Consider the following 12,039-nt stretch of genomic DNA (forward strand, 5'->3'; position numbering starts at 1 on the left):
AGGGGCCCGGCTCGGCGGGGCGCGCCCGCGGGGCCATGAGGGCGGGCTCCGGCCATGGCCCATGGCAGCGCGGCGGTCGTGCTGAAGTGCGTGGTGGTGGGGGACGGCGCCGTGGGCAAGACATGCCTGCTGATGAGCTACGCCAACGACGCCTTCCCCGAGGAGTACGTGCCCACCGTCTTCGACCACTACGCAGGTGAGCGGGCGGGGGGGGCCGCTACCGCCGGCGGCGGCAGCCGCTCTCTCCCCTCCCTCCTCCCTCCATCCCCTGGCCTTGCCCTGATGGGGTGGCCGGCAGAGGGGTCGGCCGGGCTTGCCCCCCCCTCACCCACTGTGTTTCTCCCCCCTCGCAGTCAGCGTTACCGTCGGGGGCAAGCAGTACCTGCTGGGGCTGTACGACACCGCCGGCCAGGTGAGTGCCGAACACTGCCCGCGGCCCCGCGGCCCCGTCCCCCCGCCCGGCGGCGGTCCCGGCGCTGAAGTTATTCTCTGTGGTCCGGGCTGGGCGGTTGAGAGGCGGATTGGCGGGGTTAGGGGGTGACTGATAAAATCCGGCTTTAGAAGAAAACCATAGATCCAACCTCGATTCCCGAGGACGGGCAGGCGGAGACAGGCTTTATTTTTAGCGGTGCTGGGGCCGAGGAGCCACGGCATTGCCCGACCGACGTTGGGGTGGGGGGATGCTCGGCGGCTGCGGGTCAGTGCTCTGGGCCGGGCATCACCACTGGCCAGACCCCCTTCCCCGGGGTGCCGGCCCTCCCTCCGGCCTTCAGGTACGGAAATGTCCCCCTTTCAGCACAGAGGGCACACGCTGCCTCAGCCGCCTCGGGTCGGATGGAGAGCCAGACTGCCGCAGCTTGCCTTGGTTGTGGTTTACAGTACTCGAATAGCTACAAAGAGTTGTTCAAACTAAAGGTGGAAAATAATAGCATGTAATTCTCAGCCACAGTGTTTGTGATAACCTGGGTTTCTTTTGCTGTCCCAAACAACTGAAGTTGTCATTTGGTTAAGATTAGTACAGCCAGTTGTGAAAGATGCTGTGATGTAAGCATGGCTCTTGAGTAACTTCAGTGATGGATAAAATACTGGATGTTTGGAGGGCACTGGTCTAGTGGTTTAAAGAGCTCCATGATTCAAGTCATCTCTTCCTTAGCTTAACTTGCACTGCACCAGCCACCGGTCAAGCACAGTCTCTGGAGTTAGAGTACTTTCTGGGGATCCCTTATTTGAAAGAGTTTGTGAAGGGCCTGACCCCAGGAGGTGCAGGCATCTCCCAAGGAGGTGCTGAGCATATACAGAAATGCAAATGAGTTTCTGTAAAGTTGTATATTCCCCATATTAAAACTTCTTCTTGCAGCACGAGCATGTGCTTTGGTCTCACATGACCTCAGACATGCTTCCTTGTTGTAAAGAGCAACCAGTAAGACAATCTCACTGAACTTGCCTATGCAAGTAACTGAAGCTGTCATTTTTAACCATGTTGTTCCTATACTTAATTGAACAACTGCTGCCTGAATTAGTTTACCTTTTTATATTTGCATATAGCCTTGAGTTAGGGGATCAGCATTTAACCAGTCTTATATCTTTGTTAGGCCTGAAATCAGTTAAAAAATTAATTCAATGAGAACTGTAAGAAACAGAGCCATTTCCAGAAAGCTGATACCCTGAAGGGTGAGACTCTTCTCACAAAGACTGACTTCATGCTTGTCATCTCACTGACATAAATACAAACTAGTCAAATTTATGCCAGCTAAGTGCATTTCTTATTATTACTGTAATCCTGGTTTTGAAAAGTAATTGGTTCAGAACACGGGTTTAAGATGTTGCTTAGGTAGGTTGCAAAGTGCGGATCCAGTGCTCAGACAAAACATTTTGTTAGTATGCAACTAATTATTTTTTTTTTTATAATGAGCATTGGAAAGTGTGAAAGCAAGCCTAGCACTTCTGTACATATACAGTTTTATTTGGGGATGCCGTCTCAAACTGCTTGTGCTGGGCTTGTTGCTATCAATGTGTATGTGTTGTTAGCTCTGTGTAACCTTAACTAGGGTGGCTTTGTGGTACCCCACTCTGCCTGAATATGCTGAGTGCAAACACAGGTGACCTTTGGTCTCCTCAAAAGTCATTAGGGTAAACTGGCCAGTTTACAACAAACAGCAAATGAAGGTGTTCCTGTTATACTAAGAAAAACTTTTCAGTGTGAGGCTGTAGAGAGAAAGTTGAGGTAAGTTTTTTTTTTCTTTTTTTTTTTTCAGTTTCTGAAAAGCTGAAATCTTAATTTTGAATTTCAGGGCAGTTTTTGAGGCTCCTAGAAATAGATCTTGCTGGCCTGATTCAGAGGACCCTCAGTTCACATAGGGTGTTTTAATGAGGCTACCTTTACAGCTATATCTGGTCTTGGCAAAACTCCCCTATTAGTCTGACCTGTGGTACTAATAAAATCTTTAACTCTATCCCCATCCCACTTCAGCATGTTTGGAGAACTGGTGGACATCAAAGACTGCCCACAGGAGGCCCATCCCAACATCCAGTACAACTAAAAAATGGAGTCTGTATCAAGATGCCAATCCAGCAACTTCATTCAGTTAAAAGCTGCTTTGTCAGAGCAGCTGACAAGCCTGTCTTCCCAAAGCTATGCAATAGAAAGCTTACATTAAAGCTTAAATATATATTGTAAAGAGCAGAAAAGACATGAGTTGATGATGTCTTCTCTTTGTTGAGGAACCAGCATGCTGTACCTGGTACGTGACTGCTGCTTCTACAGACTTCCATATGGATCAGATACATTGCTGCCCAAAGTTGAGATTTATATGCCAGCATACATCAGTGCTTTTGTCTCCCAAATAATTTGCACCCCCAAATAATTTTACTATAAAATATTGGCCTGATAGTATAGTTTTATAAAACTTGGCTGTGTGTGATCACACATCTAAGCAGTTCACAGTCATCAGCATGTTTATACTTCCAGCTCTGGATAAATTAAATAGGTACAATCTACAGATCTCAATTCAGGAGAAAGAGGAGTGAAGGGGGTTAATGAAAATTCAGATAGTGACTTCAAATCCATGCAAAAAAGCCCATAGCAGAAGAAAGATTAAAGATAAGATTTTGATTCGTAGCTCATGCACAGCAGGCTCATCACCCTGAAATACTGGCTTATCAGTGTGTGGGTCTCTTTAACTTGTGTGGTTATGTATTTAACAACTTGTGACAGATTTTGATTTGGCAGAGAAGCTGCAAGCTTTTGAGTTCATCCAGTGCTCATTTCTAGCTTGCTTCCTCACAACAACATGGGGTCAGATGTAGTAACTACAACGATGACATAAGGCCTCATATCTTCATGAGTTTGAAGTAGGTTGAAAATAAATCTATGAAAACCCCATTTTTTTGCCTGGTAATATATATAGCGAGGAAAAATGCCACTAGTGGTTCAGTGGCAAAGTTCAGTTTATACACAGGCCTTTGGTGTGCGTGAGTTCAAGAAGGCTTTTCTCTGGCTGAAAATACTGAGGCTCTGGTTCAGCAGAAAATAGCCAGTACAGCTGCTGGGCTGTGGAGGCTCTAAGAGCCCATTTGGGTTTGCAGCTGTGGAGACAGCCTCCCGTGAGACAGGCAGGAATGTGGTGCCATTCCTCCAGCAATTCCTCCCAGAAGTGGAGCTAGCAGCTTCTTTTAGCCTTGCTGCATGCACTGGGTAGGTTTAGGGCAGGTCTTGGTTTCACCAAAAGATGAGAACTGTGGAACCTGCGTTGAAGACGCATCAACACACTGAAGTTTAAACATGAGGTGCTTGTGATTCTGATGCTTGGATGCCTCTGGCTTTGCAGCAGCCTCTTCTGTGAGACTCTGTGTCAATAGTGCTCTTCACTGAACAGGGGTACATGGCAAAATCAGCTTGGGAGGAGAACCATGGCTTCATCAGGGGTCTGTTAAGATCACCATGTTGGAGTGATCTTTAACTGCTGGCAAGTGATTATCATATTGCTCTTCTATGATATCAGAAGAAATACTACCAACTCTCAAGATGTTAACATTTTTGGAGGAATGTCTGCAATCACTAACAAAGAGGTGCCAGATGTTCCCTTGCCATGCCCAAGTGGTTGGAATAAGCACAGGGGTTGCCTTTTGGGGATTTTTCTCTATATTGAAGGCTGTTGTTTAAAATGGCAGTTGGAGTCCATCCTTCTGCCAGTTCCTTTTGCTGCAGGATTTTAATTCATAGTGTCCCTTTCTTCCAGTGTGTGCTGACCACATACAGGGGGAAATCTTGCTCTGCTCCTCTGTCTTTGCTGTAAAGGATGGTTGGGACCCAGAGGAAGGATGGGGGAAGCTGCAGTAGCAGAGCCTGTACTGCTTGTGTTGCTCTGAGAAGAGAGATGCTGAGGTGAGGCATGGCATGTCTGTTCGGTGCAGATTTGACACCAAGCTGGCATCTGGGCAGTGCAGAGCGGGCTATGGTGAACCTTACTATGTGCAGTGCCTCACAATAACATTTATATCTGTCAGCATCACTTACTGTTAATACTAGGGGGGCCTGGTTCGACAAAGCTGAGGTAAACTGTGTTCCTTGGCTTTCTGCTTTTATATCTTTGCCTTAAACACCCTAATATGTGCTCTGATACAAAGAAGCTTTTGGTGCCTTCTCACCTGTCACCAGAACAGTACCACAAAACATGGTATTCAAAAGCACAGAACAAGCCACTTCTTTGCATGTCTCAGCTCAGATGGTCACACTGGTTGCAGCCACAGCCATCTTAATTCAGATACACTGGTTTTTTGGTTGTAACAGAAGCTCTGATGTTAAGGCAATTTTATGATAAAGTTGGTCAGGCTGCTGGAGTGTGTGTATAAAGCTAACTCAGTTATTAGTGAGATGAGTGTCTGCATTGAGAGGTGTAAAAACAAATGGTTATAAATGTGAAAGTGTCTGTGCATGAGGTGTGGTTATTAAAATGGATGGTCCCCGAACCTGCAATGGTTGCTATAAATAAATAGCAGTAATCTTTATACTCCTTGCTGACTTTTTGTCTTGGCTTTGGTAGGTAGCCCTGGTCTAGCCCTAGGTACCACTCCAGTATCTTACTGAGAAGAGAGGCAGCTGCTGGTCTGTTGTGAGATAGAAATGTCCCTCCTCAGAGTACACTGCTCCTTCTGAGTTGCCCCTACCAGGCAGCCATAGCTCCAAATGTCAGCTGGAGTGAAGCAGTCTCACACAATGCAAAGCCTGCCACACTTTACTGTAGAGGTGTAAACAGTGAGACTTCCAACATGATTTTTGGCAGAACATGAAATGTTAGGCACTAACATCCTGTCCCCTATCTGCCCCCCTGTGCCTCCCTCCTCCCACGTGCATTTTCCCTCGCTCCTTTTACATGTCCCAGCCGAGCTGGCAGCTGGCACTGGGAGGCTGTGAGCTCATGAGCTCACTCCCAGCCCAGTGTGCTGGCCTATGAATAGCTCAGCCTCTGCTGAAGCTGCTCTGTGCCTCAGGATGTTGCCAGCCACGTAGATTTAACAACTGGATGTATGCAGATAGAATAAAAACATGCCTAGATTCTCCCTTTGGAATTTAAGTTTTTCAGCGTAAGAGGAGGTGAAGTGCCTGAGCTAACAATCTCTGTTTTTAGAACTCTCTAGATAAGGGTTTAAGCAAAGACAGGCTATTTCTTTAAAAGGAAAATGACTTATACCTTCAGATTGGTTATTAAAAATGACCTTGCAACAATAATACTTTCAGTGCAAAGCCTGCATCTAAACATCTCCTTGTGAGCTGTGACTCATGCTTTGAAAGCATGGTAGCTTTCTTAGAAGGATAGGTAAGTACTGTTACCACCAGATGGGGAGTTGCAGACTGGGAGATGGTGTTCTGAGTTCCCAGAAGCATTCACTAGATGGATGTTGGAAACTCAAGACAGTTAGATTTAATTTTCAGAGTGTCGAAAGCCTCACAGTACTTCTGAATAGTGACACTGAGTTATGTTAAAATCAAATCTTAGGGATGCATTTGAAAATGTAGATCCAGAATATCTTTGCCACATTAACAGCAAGTTAATGGCAGACCAAAATAAAGAACACAAAGCAAACCAAGTTTGACAGGTTCTCTGAAACTTCAATTTTTGATAAGCACATTTTTATGAAGATTACTGACCTAGGATGGACCCTAGCTAAACATTGATTACATGGCCAAGTAAAAAGCCCTTTTTTCCTGGGTTAAGAGTCAGTAGGTATCCTTTAGTTTGTGACAGAGCGCTGCCTGAATTTTACTATTTTTCAATTTCTTTGCGACACAGTGGCATCTTTCAATGCTATTCAAACATGACCAGCTAAAAAGGCAACACTGAATACAAATAGTTACTGCTCTTCCAGCACAATGTTATTGTGTATTCTCTTTACTTCCAGAGTTCATTTTAAGATGGTGTGTCCACCTGCACTCAGCTGAGTATCATATAATCTACAGCTGCAGGAGGCAGGAGTGATGGAATGGGACAACTGGGTAAGGTAGCATGACTTGTGGAGTTTTTCTGATAGAGAACATATGAGGGACTTTTCATCAGCTCCATACTCAGACTTCTCCATTGAAATCTGTTTCCTTTGCAAAGAGCTCTCCATATTTTGGTAAATAGAAGTATAAAAAAATGCAGTTTTCATTTATACCCAACTCCTAATTCAGCCTCCAAACTACATCTTAAAAGAAAGTAAACAAAATTTACATGAGAGCATGGTCTCCATAGCACGGACCTGCAATGTAAAAGGGCTTACAGTGTGTTGGGGTCTAACCCAAAACTCTGTGTTAGCTGGCACTCTACTGCTGATTACAGTAAACTTCGTTCTAGTTCCTTTGTTAAGAACACATGGACAAAGTGGATGTAAAACCTACTTCAGCAATATTTCAGCAAGGTTTTGTCAGTCCTGGGTATTCAAAATGATGAGCCAGCTCTGCCTATCCACATATACCACTACCTAAAAAACCTAGGAAATTAAAGTGGTTTTGCCCTTTGCTGCATGTGGATTTTCTTTCAATCTTTGGCCTTCATCTGTCTTCATGTATCAACCTTTCTCTGTATATGTAGGGCACTATAAATTAATCTTTATTTTAAGGTGAAAAGGATGTGTGCTTTTTCTTTATAGAGACTCCAGGAATCTGGTAATTAAGAAATAATATAAAGCACTCTGATTCCAAATCCTGCGATTTGAATTATAAACTTCAACATCTCAAAAATGGATGTTTTGGGGCAGAACTTCAGGACTTTTTTTTTAAGGCTCCAAATTAGCAGTTGCATTTCTAACAAAACTGCTCCTCCTCTAATGAGAAAAAATGTGAAGTAAGGACACAGAGGAGAAGAACTGTGTCTTTTCACTGCTCTGTTCTGTGATTTTATAAGCAGTCTGTTTGAATTAGTGATTGGGTGAGTTGTGTCAAGAAAAATGTCTGAATGCTATGTGACACTTTCAGCAGTTCTGAAGAGGTTGTGTCATTTGACACTTTACAGTTATTGTCCCAGTCTGTTTTAATCCTGCTCCATGCTGCATCTGTGCTGTGGCACGTGTGCAATAATTCTAGGGCTATGCCAGGCACTTGCTGGTGTGCACATAAAAATGCAGGTGGCAGCATTATTCTCCAGAGTAAAGCAACATCTGTCAGCATCCTAGGCGAGTATATTGCTTCACATGAATAAAACATAGATTCAGAGTACCTCAGGCAGCTTGTGCTCTAAATTAGATATAGTCACAAATGCTTAAAGATCATCATTAGGACTTAATGATAGCTCCTTGTTGGCCTGATTTCCAGTTGGGATTCAGTGCTGGAGTCAATAAATGATGGATGCCAGGTGTGACCTGGGATGCATCTTTAGTTATGACCAACAGACCAGCCACAGGCAGTGACATGGCTTACAAATTCCTCACTTGAGAAAAACTGCCTACTGTTTTTCTTTCAATTGCCTTAACATCTGCTGAGTGTTTTACCACATTCTCCAATGGAAGCTGTTAACCCAAACAAATGGGACTTGATATAAAACAAGGTGCAGAAGACTCTGAGAAATGCCTTTAATTCCAGAAACTCTTTCACTGTGATATGTTCATTCAAGGTGCACATGATGGCCCTGGCACACTCCTGAGAAGTTGTGTGATGGGAACTAATCTTGAGGAGGCAGTAAAGCTGTAATCTTCTATGTGTTCCTTAACACTGGACTGAAGAATATGCTTTTGGGGTTTATTTGTAAAAGGTGATAGGGAATGGGACACCTAACTGACCAGTCTTGTTTGTCTGAGCAGTCTTTATATAGGTAGCAAATTAAAAGACATGTCTCATATGATATGGATAACTGTATTAAACCAACTCTATTCTGTAGGCTGTTTTGCCTGTGAGGTCATATTCTTCTGTGAAAATAAAGTCAGAGAGCCCATCTTTCCAAAGAGCAGGTTCTGCAGAGGATCTGTCCAGATCTCCCATTTCAGGGCTCATTTTATTTTTTAACTTCGATTTGCTGTATCTAAAAGAATGGAAAATCCTGCTTGTTCATGGCTGCAGGCACAACAACTGGAGTGAATTCCTTTCTTGGGGAAAATGGAAATCTGGCGTGGAAAGAATGCTGTTCATAAAGTCACTGACAGTGAGAGGAACTGCACTACAGGACTGAGATTTCTCATGAGCAGGGAGTGAAAGGGTTTGTCCTTGGCAGCTACTCTGCCATTTCTTAAGAGCTCCATGGTGGGTAGACAAGAAGTTTAAGTGAAGGTGTTTGGGTGAAACTGTGCTTGCAGTCAGCTGAATACCTGTTCTGTTGATACAGATGCTAAAATAATAAGACCTATAGAGAAAATTCAGGGACTTTCACTTTTAGAAAACCAAGAAGAAACCAGCAAGTTGAAATTCTCACAGTGATGGAGACAAAGGAGTGTCCTATTGAGACCATCTAGGAAAGTAGTTTAGCATCACCACATAGCAAGATGTAGCATTTGGACAGTACTGAATTCCATATTAAGGCTAAGATCAAATCTGATCACTTAAAGGCAATTTTGTATAAAATAAAATATTCTGTCCTTCCTGTCTCTAATGCTCTAAAATCCATCTTACGAGGCTCCATCTTCCAGCTAGTTATTTCTATCCAAGAAAGCTTTTCAGACGTGTAAGCAGCTGCACAGTCCTCAAATATGCCAGGAGGAGTTTTGTTATTAAAAAGAAAAAAAAAAGGTAATTCACAAACCCTGGGCTTTTTCAATGTATAATTCATATGTCCTTTGAACAGTCCTCCACACAGGAATTAAGAAATGGATTTAGATCAGTTTACTTCATTTTTAGAATACAACGGAAGAGCACTTACTCTGCATACTTGCAGTGTTTTCTATAAATTAAAAATAGATGCTGAGCCCAAACCAGCAGGTTTTTGCACTTTCTGGGGAACCTGTGTGAACAAACCATAACAGGACAATTCTGCTTTCTTTATGCAAGCTGTATCCTCAGAAGAGACAGAGGGTCTATAGTGCAGTCTTCCCCTGCAGCCAGGGAATAATAATTACATCTTTCTTGTTTTGCATGTCCAAAAGCTAGGGGCTACAGATGTAGGCAACAGAAAAATCAAATGCAGTCATCAGTGTAGCAGAGCTTGGGTCACGGAATAGGATAAGCAGATGTTTCATGGCAATACACTGTCAGTCCAAATTGCAGCTTTATGCCAAATGGTCCTGCATTAGTGGCGCCTTGTGAGTGGAAGTGCCAGGAAACCAGCATCCTGGGGGACGCTCCACCTGCCTTCCTCGCAAAGGGTTACAGTGTTACACAGCCCAGACTGAAAAATCTGAACAGTGTTTTTTAGCCAGGGAAGCAATTTGTGCTTGGCATGGGGCAGTAGGGGCCACTTCCCTCTCTCTCCTCCCCCACCAAGTGACTCGTAGAATCAGAAACTACAGGGTGATTCAGTGGAATGAAGTCTGTTTCCTGGCCTGCTTTTGGAGAAAGCAGCTACTTTCAAAACCTTCAGACAGGCTTTGTCTGGTGCCTATGGCAAAGCTGCAGATCAGCCTTTAATTTCAAACAGTTTGGGGAGATTGTGAGATGTGTCCAGAGGTAGCTGTGAGCTGTTAAGTCCAGGTTATGTACATCAGTCATTATGGTTCACTTGTTATGTTCTCTAAAATATTATAGGGAGCCTTCTGAAACACAAACTTATTTTCAGGGATGAAAACTGAAAAATGCAGCTTTGAAATGCATTTCAAAAATTGCAATATGGCAATTCATAATGAGAGAGGATTTCTGACTCTTGTTACTATGAAGTGGTTAAAACTTAGAGACTTTTACCTGGGATTTTACTCTGCCTCACTGAGCCCCTCTGAGCAGTAGTGATTACCCTTTGCTGCATGAAGGTTGGATTCCTTTAGCAACTCTGCCTGATGTCTATTTTTGGCTTCTCCTCTAAAAACAGATGGTTGGGAGTGAGAACCTCTTCTTACGATTGCTGTTGTAAGCTGTGAAAGCAACAGATGGTTGCTAACACAGAGATCACAAATGCAGAGCTTTTGAGTTCCAGTTTTTCTTCCAGTGGTGCAAGCTTTATTTTGTTTCCACCCATCCTCTTTATACTTTTTGGAATAGAAATAGGTTTATCAAGGATATGTCAGTAAAACAATTGAAGATGCACTGTTAAAATTTCATTCCTAAGCTGTAAAATGCATAAAATAATTAATTTCTTTGGTTCTGTCAGAACAAGACACTGAGCGTAGATTAAAACATGACACATCTTAGGTCCCTGCATCAATGTTAATGACATACCAGAATATGGTTTCTCTTATTTTCTTAAAAACACTAGCAAGGAAACAAACCAGACAGATCTAGGTTAATATTATCTTCACAACTTGAAGTGGCAGATCTGAGAGGCATGTACTTCCTCAAAAGTCTTGGTCAAGGTGTGGGAAGGTATTGGCTGCAAAGGACTAATTGCCTTCCATCTCCCCAAAGTGGACAGAGAGACCTTAATACCATTCCAGATGAGCAGGAGGCCTGTGGTCTCACATTACTGACAGAGGGGCAAGGACTTCTGTCTCTGTGTCCATCACTTCAACTTGAGCCAGGGGGAGCGTGATACCATAAATTGGGGGAACTACAAGGTCTCTAGTACAACAAAATTTCTGTATGTCTGCACCTCACACTTCAGTGTTCTAGTAAGTATAAGGAAATAGTGCTTCTTCTGGGTCAAGAAGGTTGTCCAGAAATTCTTATACTCCACTTCATCTATTTTTTTTAAATATCCCACCACACATAAGCAGTGTACATCAAAGGCTTTTGAAGTGCTTTGCAAAGACTAATGCATTATTAAGCTAGCAAACCCCTACAGATGGGAAGATGCAAACAGAGAGGATAATGATTTACTCAGGACTACATACTGTGTCAGTGACAGAATTCGGAATACAGTTTGTGTGGTTATAACTATGTCTCAACTGATATCCATAGAACTGGGAAAAAGTAATAGTTCAAAATCAAATGCATGACTTGAAATGGGATACTGTGTTCTGCTTTTGGTCTGAGCAAATTCATGAAATGAAGTATATTATAATGCTGTGGAATTGCAAACCATCCTTCAGTCTGCATACAAAAGGTTTCTCAAAACCTCTGTTTCTGAACAGGTAAATGTTGCAAATAGCCAGATTTCGACATGTTAAGAGTAAATCCACTTCACCATCCAAAATACAGTATTCAAGTACCAGGCAGCAGAAAATCTCAGGCAGTTTATTAGGCACTGTAACATGGAAAAGGAGACCTGAAGGCTAGATTTTAAGGAACCAAGATATAGGCAATGCTAGACATACCTTCAAACTACCATAAGAAGACACAGTAATTTAAAAGACTGAGTTTCCATTCTCCACTCTAAAAACACCCCCCTCCACACTCATTTGTAGTTGAGAAGCCAAGTCCTTAGCTCCCTCATCTCATCTCCTTTTTCATGTCTGTTGTGTACTGGCAACTGTCCTAGTTTTCCACAGGGATACTAGGGAAATTATGAATAGTCCTGCTGCAGTGTCATGTCTTTTAGAGGGATCACAGCT

The 12,039-nt window shown here is 43.2% G+C and overlaps 1 protein-coding gene across 2 annotated transcripts in view; it reads left to right on the forward strand.

The window, feature by feature from the left end:
• RHOQ (ras homolog family member Q) overlaps positions 1–12,039 on the forward strand; it is a 24,088-nt gene continuing 12,049 nt past the window's right edge. For both annotated transcript variants that reach the window (XM_005523395.2, XM_088052734.1), the window contains exons 1-2: positions 1–196; positions 354–412. In XM_005523395.2, the coding sequence (XP_005523452.1) occupies positions 55–196; positions 354–412 (201 nt within the window). In that variant the 5' untranslated portion in view covers positions 1–54. The remainder of the gene's footprint in view (positions 197–353; positions 413–12,039) is intronic.

The sequence above is a fragment of the Pseudopodoces humilis genome, chromosome 3 (assembly GCF_049639895.1).
Source record: "Pseudopodoces humilis isolate 2021_Gansu_Grassland_sample_001 chromosome 3, ASM4963989v1, whole genome shotgun sequence".
NCBI lineage: Eukaryota > Metazoa > Chordata > Aves > Passeriformes > Paridae > Pseudopodoces > Pseudopodoces humilis.